This window comes from Chrysoperla carnea, chromosome 3 (genome assembly GCF_905475395.1).
Source record: "Chrysoperla carnea chromosome 3, inChrCarn1.1, whole genome shotgun sequence".
Taxonomy (NCBI): Eukaryota; Metazoa; Arthropoda; class Insecta; order Neuroptera; family Chrysopidae; genus Chrysoperla; species Chrysoperla carnea.
This window is the reverse complement of record NC_058339.1, coordinates 54,394,394-54,420,970: the sequence shown is the minus strand read 5'-3', so window position 1 is coordinate 54,420,970 and position 26,577 is coordinate 54,394,394. Positions and strand designations below refer to the sequence as shown.

The 26,577-nt window shown below is 29.5% G+C and overlaps 1 protein-coding gene across 1 annotated transcript; it reads left to right on the top strand.

Moving 5' to 3' along the window:
- Window positions 1–3,347: 3,347 nt before the first annotated feature.
- On the top strand, window positions 3,348–25,617 carry LOC123294810 (glycogen phosphorylase). The gene is made up of 5 exons (XM_044875965.1): window positions 3,348–3,719; window positions 21,673–22,201; window positions 22,262–22,892; window positions 23,442–24,417; window positions 25,379–25,617. Exons 1-5 carry the CDS (start codon window positions 3,477–3,479, stop codon window positions 25,529–25,531), a joined length of 2,532 nt encoding a protein of 843 aa, XP_044731900.1. The 5' UTR covers window positions 3,348–3,476; the 3' UTR covers window positions 25,532–25,617.
- Window positions 25,618–26,577: the final 960 nt, after the last annotated feature.

The window sequence follows — 26,577 nt, the reverse complement described above, 5'->3', positions numbered from 1 at the left end:
TGTTTTTCCGCTCTTTCTAACAGAGGTATTCGTGTATGGCTAACTTTTATGAGGAGCTCTGAAAAAGTTTCTGCTTGAGTTGTGTTTTTTTAAATAGTTTATATAATTTTATGAAAAATATGAGCTTACGTTGTTTTTCTATATGGGTTCAAACAAATGGAGGAAATTTTGGTTTCGAATTAATATTCGAAATTATTGATAAGGTGGGTAAATTTAGTTTATTTACTTTGGTGAAAGTAGTTTTACTTATACCTTATTAACACATTAGACCACCGTAAAAGTACATTTTTGAGGTAGAATTTACTTCGAAAAATTTTCTATTTGATTTAATTTTTGCTTCTATTTGTTTGGAAAAAGGTTTGAAGTGGATTCTACTCAGTTATTATGGTTACTAATCTTATCATAACAAATTTTTAACATTTTGTGATCGACTGAATAATTTATTACAATTTTCATTGATGTGTAAAAGTCATTTGAATGCAATCTTATTTTATAATTAGCTTTTCAAAACTTATTTTCATACTCTAATGCTTCAATTAATAAATTGTACAATATGTTTCAAATTGTAAACAATTTTAGGTTTTTGCAATTTTCATTTTTATTAACCAATTTTAACACAGATGTTTATACTAAACCTAAGTAACTAAATTCATGTTCGTGGTGTAATCATGGAATTTAATGAATGTGTCAAGCAGAAAGTCCAATTTATTGTTTAGATGTATATTCAGATATTGAATATAGATTTTATTGTAGGTTCAAAATAAGCCAAGAATTGCCGTTCTGTACAATCGGTAAAAGTAATATTCTCTAGCAAAAACTACCACACACACTGCTCTGTCAAAATTTAGTAAGAGACGTTAAATAAGACAATTTTCGAGAACATTTTCTGTAATTTGACTTAAATTCAGACACAATTATAGCTGCTCTGTGCGATGGTATTTATATACATTATCGTGCAAAATAAACGAATTGTTTTCCCACAATTTTGGGGATTTTTAATAAATTTTTTTCATGTAAATGCTTCAATGCGGTCAAATAATATTCTCTATTGACCTCCCGTCTTAATAAGATAAACCACAAATTTTAGCGATTTGATAAACGAAATTTTAGGGACGGTAATTAAGAGCATGTATTCTAACTTAATGAAAATTATTGCGATTTTTTAAATAATGAACTCTCGATACTTTTTGACAGAATGTGTACAAAATGAATATCAAACACAATTGAGATTCTTTTCTGTTTTTAGGAGAAGAAAAAACAATTGAATATTTTGTTGAGGAGCCAAAATCATCAATTACGATGCCCTTTTTCAATTTTGACTAGCAATTTAGATATAGTATAGACATCTGTAATCAATTCATATGAAAAATATTAATTATTGTTGTAATAAACAGTAGAAAAGTTTATAAGAAAAATTATTTATAATCCCTTTGAATGTAGTTTTACAAAAATTAATTATAAAATATAAGAATTTATATATTAAAGAAAGAAAAGAAAAAATTATACATAATTATTAAAATTTAATATTAATTACATTTGCGATGGAGTTAATAAAGAAAACTTATGAAAAATAAATACAATTTTAAAAAACGCTGATGATATAATTGTCTTATTTTTTTATACAATTTCAAGAAAAGTTTTTATTTTTATGTTTATTTATAAAAAAAAAAAAATTATTGTAAATCTACTCTCTGTATTTAAAAAATTTGCTGCTGGTGGTGTTTATTAAATACTTATTTTAATTCGCTTAATTCATATGATTTTTCTTTTAACATAATTTAATTTCCTTTTTTCCAATTTCTGGGACTAATTTTTTGATTGTCAGTAGCATTTTTTTCTATAGAAAATTCATTTATAAATTAAAAAAAAAAAAACAGTTTGAATGATAAAAGCGAAAATTTCGAATTAATTTGTTTTTACTCGAAGGCCTTCGGGTCGTAGTTATATTTCGTCTCTGGTTAATTATTTCGTTGTAAGTTCGAACAAATCGTTTCTATCCCTCATACTATCATTTTTAGAAATAAAAAAACTATCATTTTTGAGTATTCAAAATATGCAAAATAGTTTCAAATAAAATACTCCTCCCGATTATTATTATGAAACTCGAATAACGATATTTGTGGATCTGTGGGGTTTGTGGGAAAATAAATAATTCTCTAAGACTTTGAAAATATTTTTTTTTAGCTGTTGACTATCTAAATCCCGTAATATGAGGCTCGAAACAAAGGTAAGTTTAAATTTAAACTAAATGGCTTAAGCCTGTTCATTTTCCATTCATTAGAAATAAATTCATAATTGGTTGCCCTGATTTTGAAATGTTTTAAATTAAAAATTGAAAGCTAAAAAATTTACGAGAATGAGGTAAGGCCTTTGAATGCAACTGTTTTTGATAAAAGACATTTTTTTTATTGATTAAACTTTTTGGTGCTCAAGGTTTTTAATAGCAATGGTATCCTTGTTTTTTATTTTATATTAATTTTTAAGATATACTTTATGATTAAAATACTGTTTACTTGACTTTTTAATAGCGAAATCGCTGATAATATCGTCAAAATTGATGATATTATGAAATACCGATACTCTCTTTGCGTTGGTGCCCTAGGCCAATATCTATTGTGCCTAATAACATAAATCCATCATTGAATCGTTATTGTGTATTTTGTGTTTGAATTATATTAAAAATAGCTACTTTAACAAAAATTACAACGTGTTTAAATTTAAATATAAAATTCTTTATTCAAAAGTTTTAGTAAATCAAATTCTTTATCGTTTCATCCAATTTCTAAAATACAAATAAATTATATTGCTCGGGAGTGGCTTTCCATTAGGCCCGTATGCAAATCATACTTGATCAAGGGAGACCATAACTAAAGACGATGCAAAAATTTGGCCTGAGGATTTTATGGAAAGCATTTGTAGAAGATTTAAAAGCAATATATTTTTCATTAAGAGGAAATTTTAGCATAATTTTTAATAAGGATGCAAAAATTTAATAGTGAATCCTCAAAGCAATTTTTATTTGACACTTATGTACCAAGACATAATTTTTACTTTCACGTAAATATCTTTGCCTATCTTTTATTTATTATGATAATAGAGAGCCCTGTATTTTAAAAATTAATTTTGTGAATTAACCCAACTAATGAGTATTATTTTAACAAAGTAATCAAAACCAATATATATTTCTCGTTACAGTAATGTAGAATTGCATTTTTATTTGTAATGATTTTCTTATTTTCAATAATAAAACATACATAGTTATTAATTAAAGAAAGTGATTTAGTAAGTTACGCGTGCGCGACCTTGTTTTGAGAAGGTGACCCTTAAGACGTTTAATAACAAGTAAATATGCTTTTAGTATTTAAAAATTTTAGATAACGATGACAGTTCGTTGCCCAGTGCTCGAACGGTGAACATCTCAGTGAACAAGTTGATTCAAACATTTAATTTTTATTTACTGTTGAAAATATCAAATTATGGCAACTCCACAATCCGATATAGAGAAACGTAAACAGATTAGTGTTCGTGGTATTGCAGGAGTTGAAAATGTAACTGAAGTGAAAAAAACATTTAATAGACATTTACATTATACGCTGGTCAAAGATCGTAATGTAGCCACCCCCAGAGATTATTATTTTGCATTGGCACATACTGTAAAAGATCATCTGGTATCGAGATGGATCCGTACACAACAGTATTATTACGAGAAAGATCCAAAGGTAATTATTCTTTAATATTTTTTACAAATCTTTATAAACATTTTTTTAAATGGTAATCTTTCTATTTGAATTTGAGCCAAAAATAATTGTAATTGATATAAACTTTGCCAACACAGAAGTCTTACTTATTGTCTATTAAACTGAACTTTTAACTAACGTTCTAACTTATTGTCTATCAAAAATTGTTTACACAATTATGTAATTTATATTTTATAATAAATTCATTTAAAAAACTTATAGTCAGGAGAATAAAGCCGTTTTGTAAGAAACTGTTTCAATAACTATGAAATAAATAAACGTCAGTTTACCTTTTTGATATTCATCAAAATTTCAAAAATCGAAACTTAAGCCAAATGGAAAGGGGAGGAAGTGATTGTTAATCTTGAAGAATTTTTTAAAATTTCAAATTTATCACAAACAGTGGCTGCGTTTTGCCAAATGTGAGGGCGTTTTTCCAGAATAGTTTTCGAGAGAACGTTATAAGCTTTCAATAATTAGCATAAAAAATATTAAAATATTAATTTTTTTTGCTCACTATAAAGGAAGAGTAAAATCACCAGTTTTAGTGATAAAACCACTGAGTTAGCACTACTAATCAAAATGTATAATCATTGTTATAAAAAAAATTGCAGTACATTGTTTACATTATTTTCCTAAACTATACATAAAGAGATGCTTTAGGGCTTAAAAATAGTATTAAGAAATCAAAAATATGCTGCATTGCTTACAAAATAAATCGTAAACTAAATAATCGGTTGGTACTTGGCTATTTTTAACCGACTTTAAAAAGGAAAATCGTTCTCAATTTTCATAAAAATATACCTAATATATAAAAATTGTAGAGTTATCGAAAATCTAAATTCTTTTTAGTCATAACTAAATGTGCAAAAATTTCGATAAAAGTTTATTTTCTTTATGCTTTTTTGAATGTATATATCTTTCTGCTTTTTTGAAGCAAAACAACATTTTTTGAATATTTTTTGAGATGTGATCATTTTTCATTTTTATTCTTCAGACTACTGAATATGAACACGAAACAAAAACGTGATAATAATTCCTACTTGGAATGATACTCATAAAAAATAATTTAAAGTGTCTGGTTTGTGACTAATGAATAAAAAAAAACTCTATAAACAATTAAAATAAATGTTTATAATTTTTATCTAATCTTAAATAAAAACAAATTCAAATATATAATTATATTTCTTTAGAATTTTTGGCGCTTAAAAATTTGATCAATGATTTAATTCCTTTTTTAAACTATGAACACGACTGTACCACCCAAATAACAAATGTACAAAATTATTGATGATTTTAACCTTTAGTTCCTGATTCTATTTAGAAATAAATTTAAATAAATTATATTTTTTACTTAGATCTTTAATTAAACAAACAAGTGCAAAAAAAGTATTGTTGTACAAAAGTTGTCGAGAATAACAGGTTTCTAGTTATAAGAAATGTAACATGTAATAAATCATGAGCTGTGTTGTACTACAAAAGCAAAAGTTGTTGACACGGTTTCTGATTGCAATAATCTCTTAATAACAAATAATAGGCTCTTATATAAGAACAATATATATTAATATGACGACTTGATAAACTAGAACTTATTATATCATTCCATTCGCGTATTATTGAGACAAGTGAATAAAAACAAAATAAAATTTTACATGAAAATCCGCCAAAAGTGTACATAAACCACTCCATCCTAGATCATAGGTTTCAATTTAACAAAATCAATTTATAGAAATGTAAATAGACTTCTAGGTGTCACGACTAGTGTCTACTATCGAGACCATATGTCTGTAGCCATCACCTAAAGCCATTCCATTTTCAACTTGGGAGTGAAAGTTCTTTAAAATGACCCAGTATACCTTCAAAATGATTTAGATTGAGAAAATTCAATGGTAGGTGACTTATTTCCAGGAATCATTCATGGATAATCTTGATTGCAATTTTATACCATCAAGGATTCGAAGTATTGAATAAAAAAAACTCTATTGTATCTTTTTTTAAAGTCACAAACTTAAAGCCATTTCAACAAAGCGAAAATTTCAGTAATTTTAGATGCATAAATCCACACTGCATATTAATTTCCGGTCACTGACCTATTTGTGCAGATCTGAATCAAAAAAGAGGAAAAAAAAAACAGTAGGTATGTTTCATTTACAATCTTTAAGATATGAAGAAAAAACCTCTTTGTTTATTTATCCTAATACGACACTCTTTCAAACCCTGAATTCATTAGGCCAATCCGATTTATCTCCTTCGAAACCATGTAATTGAGATCATACTTATTCTAATGGCCTCAGTGACTCTTTGAGTGAGAACTCTGAGCAAATGATCCAGTTTCTTCCTACCAATAGCCGAAGAATTCCACGCCATAGTATTATACAGCCAAAGTTTATTTCTAACTACGTGGCGTTGTTGAAATCAGTTTAAAGATTGACACTTTGTTTAACGCTCGTGTGACCAAGTTTTATAGATATTTTATCAAAGGTATTTTACCATATATTATCAGAAACTAATTAGAAGGCAATCATTAACTTTCACTATCATTATTAGCAAAACATTTTACATGAACTCAGTTCAGCTAGACGCATCCACTAAAATTCAGTTAGACATAATCTAAAATTTTGATGCCTAAGTTGAATGTTCATTTGACTTTATCAAATTAACAACCTGTTCAACGGAAAATTTCATAATAATTGTACTTCTTGAATGATTTTCTGGTAAATGGCCAAACTTTTTTAAACAAAAATTTAGTAAATGGTTATTAATAAATTTTTTCTTTTGGTGTTGTTCAAAGCGTTAAAATAAATTATGAAATTTTGGCATTTTCTACATTAAATTTGTAGAATTTCATAAATATAATTTACATTGTAATGATAAAAATATTTTAACATTGTATAAATTAATAAGTTAAAGTAAAAATAAGCCATTCACACAAAAATAATAGGCTAATTTTGAGGTAAATCTCTGCAACCTCCTTATAAAGGCAGTGATTAACAGTAAGAAGCTATCCGCGATCGCTTCTAGTAAATAACCATAGAGATATGAAGATAGAGAACGCTAGCCTATAAGTGGATGTGATATGGGAAGCGAGAGAGAAGACTGCCAGTAAGTTCCCTTGTGTCCTTGTTTAATACATATACTTTCTATATTACATATAATAAGTATATATGATTATGACAAGGATATGGGGGAACTGACAGCCTTCTCTCTCATTCATCATATCGCATCCACTTACAGGCTAGCAGATCCCTCGCGTTCTCTATGAATAATATTCTATGTAAATAACCATCTTTGGTCTTCGCATTGGTCGCCATATTTTGTCCAAGTGTTAAATAATTGACGTATTTGCAGCTAACTATGATTTATAACATATTCGGACTAATTCTTAAGTATCATTTTTGCATTCGCCATGTTTAGTCATAACATAAAAATATATTTAAAATACTTTTGGTGAAGTATTGTAACAAGAACCATTATGAATCGTAAAATGGCAATCGTTCGTGATAAATTAAAAACAAATTGACATTACGAGTGCGGAACCCCAGTAAATAAAATAGAAACTTTTAAAACTTCATAATGTCACATGATTCATACAGAAAACATGATTTCAAATAGATAAATATAGAAAGGTCATTAAGTTTATTTTACTATTTTCGAAAATTATTTTATAAAATCATAATATTTACGATATATTAAAGTCTAAAATCTAAACAAACTAAATGTTAAAGAGCATTTATTTACGTTAGATAACTTGAAAAATAAATCGCAGCAATGTATTTGGCGGTTATAACAAAATTTAATTCAATAAATACAAAAACTGTTAGGAAATATATTATACTTATTTTTATTCCTTTCCGTGCATGAGTTTTATTTATGTAACTGAAGTTTCAACTAGTTATTAACTGAAAATTATAAAAAAAAAATGTAGGCCGCCGTCCACCGATTTTATCAAAAAATGATTCTTTATAATGTACTGAATAAAAATGTATTAGGCCATTTTTGAATTCAAAGGGCTAAACACCCCCCCAGGGCACTTTGAAAATTTTTTACATATACATAACTGAATAATGGTCGCCGCCGTCCACCGATTTTTTCAAAAAATGATTCTTTATAATGTACTGAATAAAAAAGTATTAGGTCATTTTTGAATTCAAAGGGCTAAACACCCTCTCAGGGCACTTTGAAAATTTTTTACATATACATAACTGACCCTTATTCACTGCCGCCGTCCACCGATTTTTTCAAAAAATGATTCTTTATAATGTACTGAATAAAAAAGTATTAGGTCATTTTTGAACTCAAAGGGCTAAACACCCTCTCAAGGCACTTTGAAAATTTTTTACATATACATAACTGACCCTTATTCACTGCCGCCGTCCACCGATTTTTTCAAAAAATGATTCTTTATAATGTACTGAATAAAAAAGTATCAGGTCATTTTTCAATTCAAAGGGCTAAACACCCTCTCAGGGCACTTTGAAAATTTTTTACATATACATAACTGACCCTTATTCACTGCCGCCGTCCACCGATTTTTTCAAAAAATGATTCTTTATAATGTACTGAATAAAAAAGTATTAGGTCATTTTTGAACTCAAAGGGCTAAACACCCTCTCAAGGCACTTTGAAAATTTTTTACATATACATAACTGACCCTTATTCACTGCCGCCGTCCACCGATTTTTTCAAAAAATGATTCTTTATAATGTACTGAATAAAAAAGTATCAGGTCATTTTTGAATTCAAAGGGCTAAACACCCTCTCAGGGCACTTTGAAATTTTTTTACATATACATAACTGACCCTTATTCACTGCCGCCGTCCACCGATTTTTTCAAAAAATGATTCTTTATAATGTACTGAATAAAAAAGTATTAGGTCATTTTTGAATTCAAAGGGCTAAACACCCTCTCAGGGCACTTTGAAAATTTTTTACATATACATAACTGACCCTTATTCACTGCCGCCGTCCACCGATTTTTTCAAAAAATGATTCTTTATAATGTACTGAATAAAAAAGTATTAGGTCATTTTTGAATTCAAAGGGCTAAACACCCTCTCAGGGAACTTTGAAAATTTTTTACATATACATAACTGACCCTTATTCACTGCCGCCGTCCACCGATTTTTTCAAAAAATGATTCTTTATAATGTACTGAATAAAAAAGTATCAGGTCATTTTTGAATTCAAAGGGCTAAACACCCTCTCAAGGCACTTTGAAAATTTTTTACATATACATAACTGACCCTTATTCACTGCCGCCGTCCACCGATTTTTTCAAAAAATGATTCTTTATAATGTACTGAATAAAAAAGTATTAGGTCATTTTCCAATTCAAAGGGCTAAACACCCCCCCAGGACACTTTGAAAATTTTTTACATATACATAACTGAATAATGGTCTCCGCCGTCCACCGATTTTATCAAAAAGTGATTCTTTTTAATGTACTGAATAAAAAAGTATTTGGTCATTTTCCAATTCAAGGGGAGAAACCCCCCCCCTCCCCAGGGTACTTTGAAAATTTTTTACATATACATTGTTGAACCTTATTTTTATCCGCTGTCCATAAATAATGCCAAAAAAGGATTCCTTATAACGTCCTGAAGAATTAACTAGCGAGGCATTTTTCGATTTAGAGGGCCCGTTACCCCCGTGGTTCGCTTTGAAATTTTATTTTTTTTAACTTAAAAATTTTTAATTAAAATTTCGAATATGATGTAATACTATTTTAATATTACTAATAATTAGTAATAACTACTAATAAATAGTTATAACGCTTAAAATATTTTAGTATTTCGATTTTAGTGACCAAGAGATATATGTTTTTTCATTTTTAATAAACATTCTGTATAGTGGGTTCGTACATGCTGCCTGTATATAATACACATATTATTTTATTTAAGATACTGTTTCAATTTTAAAGTTTAGTCGCTGGATGCGTTACCGTTTGTAAATTATTTTCATACTTGTTTCGCATGATGTAACTTTCATTTGATTAACGTGAATATTAAATTAATAATAATTTTTCCAGTAAATTATTAAGAACAGTAAGTAAAACTCATACTACGAACAAATGCAAAATTTTGATTTCTCTTTTTTGAATTCGTAATACTAAATTTCTTACCTTGTAATAAAATTTTCCTGATTTTCATTCATTCATTCCTTGTAATAAAATTTTCACTGATTTTCACTCATTTCACTTTAATCACTTTCAACATTTAAGAGAAATAATGCTTTTCACAGATTTTACAAATTCACTTAAAAAAAACACTCTGAATTAATTCAAAAACTACATTTTCTACTTATTAAAACTGAATTAATTCAAAAACTACATATTCCACTAATTAAAACTCTGAATTAATTCAAAAACTTAAAAAATTTTCACCCAAAACACACTGAATTAATAACATACTAACTTAACTCATCATAATAATTTTAACAACTGCAGAATATATCGAAAATCCATATAAAAATGAATTAAAAAAAGAAACGTTTATCAAAGAGAGTAAAAGATATTCAAAAAAACAATAATTCTATCCTTTTGTCCATATTATTAATTGAATCAACACTCAACGATATTAAGATATGTTATTGTAAATTTTAATCAAGTTTTTACATGTTCTTCATAATATCTTTTAGAGACTGTACTGTGGATGGACAAAAGGATAGAATTATTGTTTTTTTGAATATCTTTTACTCTCTTTGATAAACGTTTCTTTTTTTAATTCATTTTTAAATGGATTTTCGATATATTCTGCAGTTGTTAAAATTATTATGATGAGTTAAGTTAGTATGTTATTAATTCAGTGTGTTTTGGGTGAAAATTTTTTAAGTTTTTGAATTAATTCAGAGTTTTAATTAGTGGAATATGTAGTTTTTGAATTAATTCAGTTTTAATAAATAGAATATGTAGTTTTTGAATTAATTCAGAGTGTTTTTTTAAGTGAATTTGTAAAATCTGTGAAAAGCATTGTTTCTTAAATGTTGAAAGTGATTAAAGTGAAATGAGTGAAAATCAGTGAAAATTTTATTACAAGGAATGAATGAATGAAAATCAGGAAAATTTTATTACAAGGTAAGAAATTTAGTATTACGAATTCAAAAAAGAGAAATCAAAATTTTGTATTTGTTCGTAGTATGAGTTTTACTTACTGTTCTTAATAATTTACTGGAAAAATTATTATTAATTTAATATTCACGTTAATCAAATGAAATTTACATCATGCGAAACAAGTATGAAAATAATTTACAAACGGTAACGCATCCAGCGACTAAACTTTAAAATTGAAACAGTATCTTAAATAAAATAATATGTGTATTATATACAGGCAGCATGTACGAACCCACTATACAGAATGTTTATTAAAAATGAAAAAACATATATCTCTTGGTCACTAAAATCGAAATACTAAAATATTTTAAGCGTTATAACTATTTATTAGTAGTTATTACTAATTATTAGTAATATTAAAATAGTATTACATCATATTCGAAATTTTAATTAAAAATTTTTAAGTTAAAAAAAATAAAATTTCAAAGCGAACCACGGGGGTAACGGGCCCTCTAAATCGAAAAATGCCTCGCTAGTTAATTCTTCAGGACGTTATAAGGAATCCTTTTTTGGCATTATTTATGGACAGCGGATAAAAATAAGGTTCAACAATGTATATGTAAAAAATTTTCAAAGTACCCTGGGGAGGGGGGGGGTTTCTCCCCTTGAATTGGAAAATGACCAAATACTTTTTTATTCAGTACATTAAAAAGAATCACTTTTTGATAAAATCGGTGGACGGCGGAGACCATTATTCAGTTATGTATATGTAAAAAATTTTCAAAGTGTCCTGGGGGGGTGTTTAGCCCTTTGAATTGGAAAATGACCTAATACTTTTTTATTCAGTACATTATAAAGAATCATTTTTTGAAAAAATCGGTGGACGGCGGCAGTGAATAAGGGTCAGTTATGTATATGTAAGAAATTTTCAAAGTGCCCTGAGAGGGTGTTTAGCCCTTCGAATTCAAAAATGACCTAATACTTTTTTATTCAGTACATTATAAAGAGTCATTTTTTGAAAAAATCGGTGGACGGCGGCAGTGAATAAGGGTCAGTTATGTATATGTAAAAAATTTTCAAAGTGCCCTGAGAGGGTGTTTAGCCCTTTGAATTCAAAAATGACCTAATACTTTTTTATTCAGTACATTATAAAGAATCATTTTTTGAAAAAATCGGTGGACGGCGGCGACCATTATTCAGTTATGTATATGTAAAAAATTTTCAAAGTGCCCTGGGGGGGTGTTTAGCCCTTTGAATTGGAAAATGGGCTAATACTTTTTTATTCAGTACATTATAAAGAATCATTTTTTGAAAAAATCGGTGGACGGCGGCAGTGAATAAGGGTCAGTTATGTATATGTAAAAAATTTTCAAAGTTCCCTGAGAGGGTGTTTAGCCCTTTGAATTCAAAAATGACCTAATACTTTTTTATTCAGTACATTATAAAGAATCATTTTTTGAAAAAATCGGTGGACGGCGGCAGTGAATAAGGGTCAGTTATGTATATGTAAAAAATTTTCAAAGTGCCCTGAGAGGGTGTTTAGCCCTTTGAATTCAAAAATGACCTAATACTTTTTTATTCAGTACATTATAAAGAATCATTTTTTGAAAAAATCGGTGGACGGCGGCAGTGAATAAGGGTCAGTTATGTATATGCAAAAAATTTTCAAAGTTCCCTGAGAGGGTGTTTAGCCCTTTGAATTCAAAAATGACCTAATACTTTTTTATTCAGTACATTATAAAGAATCATTTTTTGAAAAAATCGGTGGACGGCGGCAGTGAATAAGGGTCAGTTATGTATATGTAAAAAATTTTCAAAGTGCCTTGAGAGGGTGTTTAGCCCTTTGAGTTCAAAAATGACCTAATACTTTTTTATTCAGTACATTATAAAGAATCATTTTTTGAAAAAATCGGTGGACGGCGGCAGTGAATAAGGGTCAGTTATGTATATGTAAAAAATTTTCAAAGTGCCCTGAGAGGGTGTTTAGCCCTTTGAATTCAAAAATGACCTAATACTTTTTTATTCAGTACATTATAAAGAATCATTTTTTGAAAAAATCGGTGGACGGCGGCAGTGAATAAGGGTCAGTTATGTATATGTAAAAAATTTTCAAAGTGCCTTGAGAGGGTGTTTAGCCCTTTGAGTTCAAAAATGACCTAATACTTTTTTATTCAGTACATTATAAAGAATCATTTTTTGAAAAAATCGGTGGACGGCGGCAGTGAATAAGGGTCAGTTATGTATATGTAAAAAATTTTCAAAGTGCCCTGAGAGGGTGTTTAGCCCTTTGAATTCAAAAATGACCTAATACTTTTTTATTCAGTACATTATAAAGAATCATTTTTTGAAAAAATCGGTGGACGGCGGCGACCATTATTCAGTTATGTATATGTAAAAAATTTTCAAAGTGCCCTGGGGGGGTGTTTAGCCCTTTGAATTGGAAAATGGCCTAATACTTTTTTATTCAGTACATTATAAAGAATCTTTTTTTGATAAAATCGGTGGACGGCGGCCTACATTTTTTTTTTTTATAATTTTCAGTTAATAACTAGTTGAAACTTCAGTTACATTTTTATTTCAGGTTTTGCATTACTTTTATTACGGGTATATAAATCTATGGATTTAGGAAAAAATAGACCGAAAAAGATTTCTGTAATAGTGTCCCATTTTTAAACGCAAGGGTTCGAAAAACTTCAGAAGCCAAACTTTATTTACTGAACTCTGGAGAATTTATGTTTATATGGGAGTCAGGAAAAGACTACACAGTTTCGGGAGTCAGAACCCTAGGCACCCGACTACCGTTATTCTCCATTTTTGCCGCAAATGATTTTTACTTATTTATTTATTTTTTAATCACATCAATATCAATATTTTGAGGCAATCTTTCTTTGACGATATCTCTGACCTAAAGTCCGTTGACGTCAAAGCTCTCCTGCATGAATTAGTGGCAGGGGACTGTCCAACCCTCTTTATGTATCATAACGGACCTTATGGTCTAAATGTATCCCACCCAACAGGTTATAATAACCTCTTTAATTCCACCCCAAAACAGCCACTCTAATCTAACCTAACCTCATTCTTATCAATATGGGAATCAAATGAAAGTTTTGTAGTTTTGCTTCTTATTATAGAAATTTTGTGTTGTAAAAATAAAATGTTTTATTTGGAGGAAAAAGAAAATTCTATGAATAAAATTTCTACTCCATGAACCATAAAGATCATTAATAAATAATAATAATTATTCTAAAGTTGTATAATTTATTATAGCCAAACATGATAAAAACGCATGATTTAATAAAAATATATTTATTACATAATTTTTAAATAGATAATAAATATAATACTTTTAAGGTCTTTAAGGTTAGCTTACTATTTTCTATAAATTTTATATAAAAATATTGTCTCAATGCGTCTGTGAATAAAACGATTGTAAATATATCAGGCATTACATGAAATCAAATCACACTTTAGGTCAGGGACTTTAAAATTTTAATGTACACTCCAGTTCATAAAAAATTTAACAATTACTAAATGTAGGAGACTTCCTAATTATTAAAATGTTTGGCACATTTATGTTAGAAAAGGGTAAAGAATTATTTTTTATTGCTATTTTTGACGTTTTTTTAGTTCGCTTAGAAACAATACTCCAAATATGCACGTGTTGAGTTTCAAAAAAAGACAGTACTTGCCTTTGCAAAAATTCATGTTTTGAGTTTCAGATTACACAGTTTCCTGTGATTACTCTTAAATTCATCTTTTGGTGTTACGGCCATCCATCCTTGACTTTATGTTTTGAGCTATAACGAATTCATAAGATTCTGAAATATTTCCTATACTTTTTCTGTATGACTTCCTCGATCGTCTTTCAATGATTTTATCAATGGTGACTCCTATCCCTCTCAACTTGCTTGCAATCGTATTTCTCCATTCAGTTTTCTAACTGGCAACTCTGTGCTTTTTTCGACAATTCATCATCGCTTTTGATCTTATCATCTTTGACTTGGATTCTCTGAATTGAAGTTCAACTTAGATATTTGAGCAAAGTATAACATCCCCAGTGGTATACTGATATCGTTCATCAGTCTATAGCTTGGAAGCACTTAAATGTCGAATATCTTCAAGTAGTGCCCCCATACTGAACTTGGGATACCCCTTCTCTGAACTTGGAAAAACTTTTCTTTTGCATTTATAAGACTTTTAAAGTCTTTTGCCTGAAATATATTTTCCATATGGAGTTAGAGGCATCAGTGATACATCTTGCTCCTCAATTACTGAATTATTTTACCTTCTTTTTTCCTAGATACCCTTCCTTCTTTGACATGTCATAGTTGACCACACATTGACTGATCGATCCGCCAACAATTCTGCCAGCTCGTCAGACTGGCTTATTGTTTAAAAAAATGCTTTCGAGCATATACCCCAACATGTTGGCATTGATGTTCGCACAATGTGCGGAGACCCTTAGATACTTTTATTTTATCAGTGGTGTACACGCTTATATTATTTATAACTTTGTATTTTACTTAAATAAGAATAAATAATAATTATTATTAATTTAATTTATGCAAAGTCTTGGATTTGAATTTGAAGTAGAACATACATTTATTTATTTTTTTTGTGACGTATCGTGACAGTGTAGCCCCAAGCTATAAATATGCATAAACAAATCAATGTAATATACATTTGAAAAAAAAAATAGATTGGCCTCAATTTAAAATGTCTTTCAATTTAATTGGAAGTATAAGCAGTGTTATAAACATGCAATTGCATATGTTAAAAATATGCTTTATGAGATGCTTCTTATTGAATTAAGTACTTTGAAACCTCTTCAAACACTGAAATAAAATGCAATTATCTTTAAGTTTTCCTTTTTGCACGTGCATGTCATGATGACGTAAAACCCAGTTAAAGTATGTTCAGTTCAGAGCTACTAATTTCATGTTATTTTGTATTGAATTTAAATCATGCGTCTTTTTTTTGCACTATTTGCACACAAAACAACAGAGCTGAAGAATGTTTTTCATAACACATTAATTTCCCATAAAGCTTAATACAAATCAACCGTACAAGTCAATGAACGATTAAAAATACCTACTCTCCAAATTATGAGCACCGTGAGGGGATTCAAGGGAGTGCACATTCACTGCCTGTCTTGAAGGAAAATACACAGAAAAAGATTAAAATTCATTATCCTCCTCTACTCTTTTTCACTTCAGTCCCATACGAAAAGTTCCATGTCTCACCAATAATTAAACGTACAGTAAATACGCTCAATTCATCAATAAAACCACATCTCCGCTGCTTCTAGAAGTTATCTGTTCTTTTTGCCACAGTTCACGATTCGCATCATACAATAAAACAAGCCAAACATAACTTTAGTACCCAAATCTTTGTTCTTTTAGAAATGTTTTTGCCAGTAACGACCTGAATTTATTAAAAGCTTTCTTTGTGAGGGTCAGACGCCTCCTGATTTTATGTGCACATCTACCGTTTTCTACTATCAAAGCTCCAAGGTATACATATTGATTCACTTATTCCACCGTGGTGTTATGAATTCTTAATTCGCATTTGGTTTTTGTTTGCTTATTACCATACACTTTGTCTTATTTGTGTCTAATTAGAAATAGTTTGAAAAGCTTTCGAAAACTCGAATTTTTTAGAAATTTTTCCAAAAATAAATGATTTGAAATCGTATTTTCTAAAATAATTATCAAAAAACGGAGCAAATCGATATGCTTTGAATTTTGATTACGAATATTTTTTAAACGCTTACAGTAATCTAATAAATAAAAGAGGTCAATTTTGTCAGTTAAGTTTCTTCAAAAATATGTATTAGGTACCTATTTTTTATTAGTTTTATTAATTAGTGAGTTACAAAATTAAAAAGAAAATTTTTTTCAGTTCTTCAAATTTTGTTTTTCAATATATTTTAAATGATTATATTAGTGGAAAAACTGTCAGATATCTCTTTTGTAGACTGTTCTACTTCCTACAAAAATATGTGTTAAAATTTGCTGTATGTTCAATAAATGACAAGATATGAATTTTTTCATAAGGGGTTCAGGTAAAAATGAAAACTTTGATGAGGAGGACCTTCCTATTAATGTTAAGTATTTGCAGATAATTTTTTAAAGATGCATAGCAACCAATTTTTGGGTATCGAAAGTTAAAGAAAATAGTCGATTGTTTTGACCCACCCAATGAAGATGCAGATGCATCCTCTCCCCTGAATGTAATCATGGCGGCGCCCATGCACTCCAAATACTTTTTTATTCTCAAAATTACTCAATTATTTCATCCATTTTTAAACTAATACTGTCTAGTTAGAATGCATATTATAAGTATAAAAATATGAACTTTAATCAACTTGAAAAATTTAACATCTGATACACGTGATTTATTTTAAGTATAATGTATGATTAGTGAAGGTCGATTTGCCGGCCGGTCTAGTAAAATTAATCCATCTTATTTTATAAAATTAATTTTTTTACAAGTTCATCTTCAAAAGTTCAAATCATTTTGAAACATTTAAAATTGTATTTATTTTTTATTAGACTATTTATCTTGCCACAAAATGTTACATAATTTTTTTAATTACGATATAATTTTGGTGTATTTTATATTATTTGTTTTATCTGGATTTAGATACTTTAAAGCGAGTAAAATTTGATAAGAACTCATGTGGTATAATCAAGGTTTATGAATTTACTCATCTCTATATAAATACCGTGCAAATAACATTTGATAAGTTTTCAGAAGAGACAAGAAAGTGTATATTTCTTTTGAAATTCTTCGGAAATGTGGAATATATCCATTAATGGGTATTTTTAATTAGCTTTATTTACGATTGTACTCATTAAAATAAGTATAATTTTCTGATTTCAAAAGAAATATACACTTTTTTGTCTCTCCTGAAAACTTATCAAAAGTTATTTGCGTGGTATTGTTATACAGGGCGTCCCATGACTCGATGGTCATAATTTATGAATGTATTCTCTGAACAATTTTAAGTCAAAAATGCCTTTTGGACTTTTTTCCAAAACCCAATAGCTAAGGAGTTGCAAGCACTATTAAACCAATAAAGTAAAGACAATGTTGTGTAAAATGGTTTAATGTTTTATTAATTAAAAAATTTCATACAAAAGCTATAGTTGATGTAATTCTGCACATTTTCATTTTTTATTCAACTTTCTACTAGAAAAAAACGTGTAACGACGTTACGAACTGGTGTGAAAATTTAACGTGGCCTTCATGTTGGATTTTCAAGCTTTGTAGGAACGATCCGGACATCATTGAAAAGATGAACTCTTCGTACGTAAACTATATCATATCTATCCTGCGTGGGTGGAGAAAAATACTTGTATAATCTGTTTAATGTTACCCGTAATAATTGGACGCTGCGCCGTATTTAGGACGGATCAAAACTTCAAGACCAATTTGAAAAAAAATCAGAAAATATTTACAATAGAATCTTATTGGTTAAAACTGAAAACTGATAATTATTGTAAATTCTATATCTTAAAAATTTGGAATTCGATTTAGCCAATAAATTAATACATATTGCCAATTTTGTGAAACAGTAGGGAAGAAGGAAGGATGCATAATTTTTCAAAATAATGTCCAGTCTACTTTCTGCAATCCAGAAATTGTAATACGCATGTATTTATCGATAACTGTAACGAATTATAGTGGCGGGAGATCTTTCTCGAATTAATTAAAAACGGTTGTCGAATATGATAATTCTTAGTTTAGAAAGTGACATACTTCGTGGCAAAAGTTTGAAATGTATCATTCATGTTGTCCAGCTTGAGTTTAATTATACCTAAAAAGTTTAAGGGGTCTTCACCAAATGTTAGCTCCAGGGCATTCGAATTCTAAATCCGACCCTGATTGGACAATAGTCCAAAGTTAATTGACTATGCGATGTCTTAGAAAATTAGACTTAATGTATTCAAAAAGGAGGAAAGCTAAATCAGCTGATATAATCAAATATACGCAGTGTAGTGAATATTTCAAACTAAAAATATAGGTACAACGTCATTAAAATATTTTCACTGTTTACAAACTTGCCAAAATAGACAATAAACTACTAATTGACATTTGTCATCGATAAAATCTATAAACAAAGCACCTATATATCTGCACCTCAAAAATATCTTTGCACTAAAAAGTTTACTCAACAATAATACAGAAAATATCACTCACTATTATACCTTATAGAAAGAAATCATTTTGCTTTTTTGTTGATAATGTTATCCGAAGGAATTCAAATATTGATCGAGTTTCAATTCTGGATCGTTGCTTAAATAGACTATTCATGTAATAAAAAATATATCGTTTCCAAGATCATATCGTTTATCAAGAATTATTATATGCACTAAGAAACCTTTTTTTAAAAAAATATTCAAATAGATAAGCTTTAATAAAATTAGTAACATGTTTGCCGCCCTTACGGCAGTACGCCAAGATATTTTTGGTGTGGGGCATAGTAGCCTCTTTTTGCACAGGTGCGATGACCCGTGCAAAATTTTCGCACCAGCAAGTATACACCCGGTTTAAAGTCAAGTATTTGCTCAATTTACAAAAATTTAATTATTTACGAAATTTAATTAGAATGTACTATACATAAAAACATTCCGGAAAAAGCTATCTACACGATAGTGAAAAGCGTTTTAAAATCCGTTGCGCAGTTTAGAAGGAGTAAGAGGATATAAAAACAAGCGCAGATACCGACTTTCTTTTATGTATAGATAATATAATTAATTAGTAATTCACTTAACATTGAGGTAGGCTATTAATTTTATATTAGTTGATAATTAATATGCCCTTGAAATTTTTGTGGTCTGCATTTTACCTAAGTAATATCTGTAGGTGATTTGTTTGTAATATTATATTAGTTCAACCTTATTAAATATCAAATGATTGGGAATTATAGACCAGACCCTAGCCTGAAAATAGGTCGAGACTCTGATCCGGACGCCACTCGCATTTTAGACATAAAATCTCTTACTTTTGTCAGCCCTTTTATTCCAGGTATCACATTGGAGCTTATTATGGACATTTAATGTGAGCCCTGTAATAAAAGGTAAGCCCCAATGTGAGTCCTGAAATGTGGGGGTATATCTCAGTAAGACGAAGCTTCCAGATAACTGATTTGTCCTATTCAGTCAAAACGGTTATAACAACGAACCAGGTATGACGACGAAAATGAAAAGTCCCGACTGAATTCCCATATAAACCCATTCATGAATGTATCGATTATAAAGACATATCGGACATAGCGATTAATATTCATTGGAATTGTAAGCAAATATATCGGCTATAACGACCAACGAATGTAAAAACACACTTATTTTACATGTACAATACTTTTTTAGTTAAACAAAACAGCATCATAATACTATTTAGAACCATATAAATTTTGAGTCTTATGAACTTTATTTTGGACCTTATTAACTCATATATCGATCAATTTTCATTGGAATTCGCCAACAATAACGACCGACATTTGTACATATGCACATACTTTCACTTTAATATAAAAATGTACATATCGTTTATAACAACAATCGGTTAAAATGACAAAATTTGTTAATCCCTACTATGTCGTTATTTTGATTGTTTATTTATTAACAATCCAGTTTCGTTTTATTTTCGAACTTTAATTTTGGGTACAAATTTTTCACATTTTTTTAACTTACTACAATGAATTACTTCAGTAGTAATAACATTTTTGTTAAAAATCATATCCTGTTTATAAAATAAATAAAAAAAGATATATCTACATAATACAATTTCGAAGAATAGCATAGCGTTGTCACTAGAACGATATGTTTAAAAAATTTAAAAATAGATATTTTTGTTTTCATACGACGTAGTTATTCTGGCAAAGTCCAAACAATTTAGATATTATGTGTACTCATATAATATAAACATACGTTACTTAAACATATGGTATTGTATGTACATAGAATGTATTATTAACCATTTTAAAAGGTATTTAAATTAATAAATATTGCGAACTGTTGCTGTAAATAAAACAATATTGAAAATAGATTATGTTTATATCCATTTTTTTCTAGAATTTCATTTTTATCGCAATAGACAGGAATCTTTGTTAGGTGTGTTTAGTTGAAATACGTAGCAAAATCCACTGGAAAAACAAAATCAGTTGGCTATTTTAGTTTCTCAGCTTATCTGCTATTCTCCAGAAGTACACTCTGCCATGAGAGACATTTTCTTAAAATGATCGCATTATCTAGTATCTATCTATTTTAGATTTTCATTAGCTAAGAAGTAATTTTTTTAGAGTATAAGTTTTGTACCATCTGAGAGGATAAATAAGTTAGAAAATGTAATGTAACTAAATCCTTATATTGATCAATTTTATTCGTATAAATACCTCGTTCGCAATGACTTCTACTTTACAAATACTGTAGAAATCCAGTAGAGGCAGTTATACTTACTCTAGCTTCGATTCGACAGTATAAAATACAGCTCCCTTCTATCTAACGAAAGTTCTCGTACGGAAGTACATTCTCCTACCTGGAATATGTTCTTAATGAAAACTTCCCAAAGTTCTCCCAAAATTCTTATCAAGAAAAATGAGATATTTGAAGTTTTATTAGAGAACAGAGTAGCAACAAATCAGAAAAGTTGGAAAATTTATCAGGGGATATGATTGAGTTGGATTTATAAAAAAATAGGGAGTTCTATCTCTGTGTTTAGAAAAAAAATCAGGATACTAGCGAGTCGGAAATCATCAGGGAATTTTGAAAATTTATTATTGAGGTTGGAGAATGAAATCCGAGAAAACTCTTTAAGGTTGATACACTCCTTGCTTTGCACCAGAAACTGTAGAAATTAATGTATTTTTTTTAATTACAGAGAGTCTACTACCTATCACTCGAATATTACATGGGACGATCATTACAAAACACTATGATCAATATTGGAATCCAAGGTGCTTGCGATGAAGCTTTGTATCAAATGGGTTTGGATATTGAAGAATTAGAAGAACTTGAAGAAGATGCTGGTCTTGGAAATGGTGGTTTAGGACGTTTAGCTGCATGTTTCTTAGATTCAATGGCAACATTAGGTCTTGCCGCCTATGGATACGGTATTCGTTATGAATACGGTATTTTTGCACAAAAAATTAGAAATGGGGAACAAATTGAAGAACCCGACGATTGGTTACGTTATGGTAACCCATGGGAAAAAGCTCGTCCTGAATATATGTTACCCGTTAATTTCTATGGGCATGTTGAAACTACACCCACTGGAAAGAAATGGGTTAACACTCAAATTGTTTTTGCTATGCCATACGATAATCCAATTCCTGGTTATAACAACAATGTTGTTAATACCCTTCGTTTATGGTCCGCAAAATCTCCAATTGGGTTCAATCTTAAATTCTGTAAGTATTAAAATATTTTAGCATGGAATTTTTAATTGATCACTTTTTCTTGTTTAACAGTTAACGATGGTGATTATATTCAAGCTGTCTTGGATCGTAATTTGGCCGAGAACATTTCACGAGTTCTTTACCCCAATGATAATTTCTTCGAGGGTAAAGAATTACGTTTGAAACAAGAATACTTCATGTGCGCTGCTACATTACAAGATATTATTCGTCGTTTTAAATCATCGAAATTTGGTACCCGGGAACCAGTTCGTACTAATTTAGATTTATTCCCTGATAAAGTTGCCATACAATTGAATGACACACATCCATCACTTGCCATACCAGAATTAATGCGAATTCTTATTGATATTGAAGGATTATCGTGGGAGAAAGCATGGGATATTACTGTACGCACTTGTGCTTACACAAACCATACAGTTCTTCCAGAAGCTTTGGAACGGTGGCCTGTATCTTTGTTGGAATGTATTTTACCTAGACATATGGAAATTATATACCACATTAATTTCCTTCATTTACAAGAAGTTGAAAAGAAATATCCTGGTGATTTAGATCGAATGCGGCGTATGTCTTTGATTGAAGAGGACGGCGTTAAACGTGTTAATATGGCTCATTTATCTATTGTTGGATCCCATGCTGTTAATGGAGTTGCATGGATTCATTCAGAAATTTTGAAAGATGATCTGTAAGTTTCCTTTTCAAAATATTTTATTTGAAAATAGTTTTAATTTAATAATCCTTTTTATAAAAATAAATCAGTAAAAGAGTTACAACTTTATTTTGGTCAGCCATGGAGTGACTAGACCAATAAAAGAGTGGGCTACTTTTTATTAGACAATTCATTCGTAGGTACATTTGAACAGTATTGTTGTAAGTAACTATGGTTTATTAATAATCATATATTTATTTAACGCCTGCTGAAACCCGGTTTCCCGTATACCTACTAATATCATGAAGGTATTAGAAAAAGGAGATACTGTAACGTAGACTAAAACGGTATCAGGTATTGGTACTATACATTTGTCATATTGGTACTTAACATTTTTCAAGTAATAGATACCGTTTTATGTGGAAGTTGTTGAATGTAACAGGTCTCCTTTCTATAATACCTCCATGACTTGTGTAAATATGAACAAAAAGTCTGTTGACATGAAACTGTCTTTTTAAGAATAATTTATTTAGTAAAAAAAAAAACAAAAAAACATCAAAATTGATTTTATTATGGTTTTTACAGATTCCATGACTTTTATGAAATGACACCAGAAAAATTCCAAAACAAAACAAATGGTATTACACCACGTCGTTGGTTATTGCTCTGTAATCCAGGATTGAGTGATTTAATTTGTGATAAAATTGGCGAAGAATGGCCAGTACATCTAGATAAATTACAAGGGTTAAAAAAATTCGCAAAAGATCCAAATTTCCAACGTGCCATAATGAAAGTAAAACAAGAGAATAAATTAAAATTAGCACAATTACTTGAAAGAGATTACAATATTAAAGTTAATCCAGCGTCAATATTTGACATTCAAGTAAAACGTATTCATGAATATAAGCGGCAATTATTAAATTGTTTGCATATAATTACAATGTACAATCGAATTAAGAAAAATCCAAATGCCAAAATAACGCCACGAACCATAATGATTGGTGGTAAAGCTGCTCCAGGTTATTACACTGCCAAAAAAATTATCAAACTTATATGTGCCGTTGGAAACGTTGTAAACAATGATCCAATTGTTGGTGACAAATTAAAAGTAATCTATTTAGAAAATTATCGTGTTACATTGGCCGAAAAAATTATACCCGCCGCCGATTTAAGTGAACAAATCTCTACAGCTGGTACTGAAGCATCCGGTACCGGTAACATGAAATTCATGTTAAATGGCGCATTAACAATTGGTACCTTAGATGGGGCTAATGTTGAAATGGCTGAAGAAATGGGCAATGAAAATATATTTATATTTGGTATGACGGTAAAAGAAGTCGAAGCGTTACGGAAAAAAGGATATAATTCACGAACATATTATGAAGCAAATCCAGAGATTAAACAATGTGTTGATCAAATTGGTAATGGATTCTTTAGTCCAAATAATCCAAATGAATTTAAAGATATTGCTGATATTTTATTAAATCACGACCATTATTTATTATTGGCTGATTTTGATTCTTATATTAAGAGTCAAGATCGCGTCAGTGCTGTTTATCAAGTGAGTATATGCTATAATTTTAACTTAACTCGAATATTCATTTTCTAAACATAGCTCAATATTTTTACTACCGTCCTAAAGGGTGTGTCCCTAATACTTCCATATCTACATTTTCAAAAGATACTAGGTCTTCCGTGACTCATAGTTTAAAGAGAAAAAATAGCAAAGATCAACACAAATTTAGTTAATTATTCTTTCACTATTTCATTACCTTGTTCTCCTAAGATATTACTTTTTAGAGATTAGTTTGATCGTCTCGTATAGATGTCTGACCAAATGGCCCTACAACCCTGAGTGAGCCCAGGGCCTCCTCAACAATTGACTTCCATAGCATCATCTGTGACATTGTCCATCCGTCCATCCGTGTATTTAGTACTTTCTTAGGCCTTGGGAAGTCGTCCATGTGTTGTATGTGGCCAAACCATTCAATTTTGCAAAATGATATTTATCTCCGTGTTTTATCGGATTCTCCATTTGTTATTTACTTTCTCCGCCGTATATCTTCTTTTCGAATCTTCTAAAACTTTCCTTATCATAATTCTTCCCAGTATATGGAATTTCGAAAAGTAATATATTCGAAAATCAAAATTTGTAACACATTTTTATGTTGTGTGGTCAGTACACTACTTGTCTATATAATATGTGGGTGATCCGATAAATGATGGTTTATTGTAGATCGCGCAACAGAGGTCCGAGAATCTCGAAGGATGGCAGCCTTTAGTCCGGGTGTGATTACAGGCAGCTATATAGCGAGATAATATGAATATACGTAGCTGCCTCCGATAATCTTGTAATAATCTCCCCGATAATCCCTTCGATTGTCGTAGCACCTGTATTTTACGTTCTGAAACGATCTAGGTACTAAGATTATTTCGCAACTAAGCTGCCTAGTACTCTGGAACCTTAAAAGTCTAAAATGTTGATCATAGTCTAAGAATGTTTGTTTTGTTTTATTTTTAAGGATCAAAGTAAATGGCTCGAAATGGCAATCCATAACATAGCATCATCTGGCAAATTCTCAAGTGATCGAACAATCGAAGAATATGGACGTGATATTTGGGGTGTAGCTCCAAATTACGAAAAACTTCCAGCACCTCATGAACCACGTGAATAATTTTACTTGCAATAAAAAATAAAAAAACATATTAAAAAAACAAATTTTAGATTTTCAGTTCATTATATTATTTTATCATGACATTCTATATTATTTTATGTAGCTACAAATTTTAAAAATTACAAAGAAAAGAAAAACAAATAAATTGTAAAAATTGTTATAAATTCAATGAAATTACAACGAAAAAAAATGTAAATATTTATTAAAAAACATGTCAATTGTTTTCAGACTGATTAAATGTCTTATTAAAATAATTTGCAATTTTTGAATTAACATTTGTAAATAAACCAAAAAATGTAGTATCATTTGATACTACACCAATAGCTAATAGAGTGGATTTTAGCTCTACAATTTCTAGATTTCGCTTTTAGTCAAAATGTACCTCAACTTTCGTGCCCAAAGCTAATTTTTCACATCTGTCTTTGTCAAATTCAAACTTGTTATGAGTACGGCGTGTAACAGCTGGTTGAGACATTCGAGAAACCTTGATTTTTCGATACTAATTAAAATGACGAATGGCTGGGAGTGAGTTCAAAAATTTTCTGAAACCAACCCATCAACATTTTACATAAAAGAATCTAAAAACAAACAAATTATAAACATTTTTTGTAACTACAGTAAAATTTCAAAAAAGGTAAATATTAAAAAAAAACATCAATTGTTTTGTCTAATGTCTTCTTAAAATAATTTATAATGTTTTAATTAATTTTTGAAAAAAATTAATAAAATTCGCAGTGATTGTGGAATACCATCAGGTTTACAGGATGGTATAAAATAAGTGCATCAAATGCTCCTTAAATAATTTCCTTTTTTGTGTTTTTATTGAACGAAATTATAAAAAAAATGCCCCGCGGAGGCTTAGGAGCGGCCACTTTAGGGCTATTTGGTGGCATGTTTGCATTGGAAATAGCTTATGCTGTTTATGTAACAAAAATTCGACATGTATTCGACGAGCCAAAGATCGATGAATTAAAGAAATCAGACAATAAAAATAAAATTGATTTATCACTACAGAAAAAATTTATACCGTCATCGCCACCTGCTTC

Bases quoted from the DNA above. Each gene is read 5' to 3' on its own strand.
- LOC123294810 (XM_044875965.1), top strand. From the start codon at position 3,477: ATGGCAACTCCACAATCCGATATAGAGAAACGTAAACAGATTAGTGTT. The intron at 3,720-21,672 runs GTAATTATTCTT...TTTTAATTACAG, and splicing joins ATTACGAGAAAGATCCAAAG to AGAGTCTACTACCTATCACT. The intron at 24,418-25,378 runs GTGAGTATATGC...TTTATTTTTAAG, and splicing joins GCGTCAGTGCTGTTTATCAA to GATCAAAGTAAATGGCTCGA.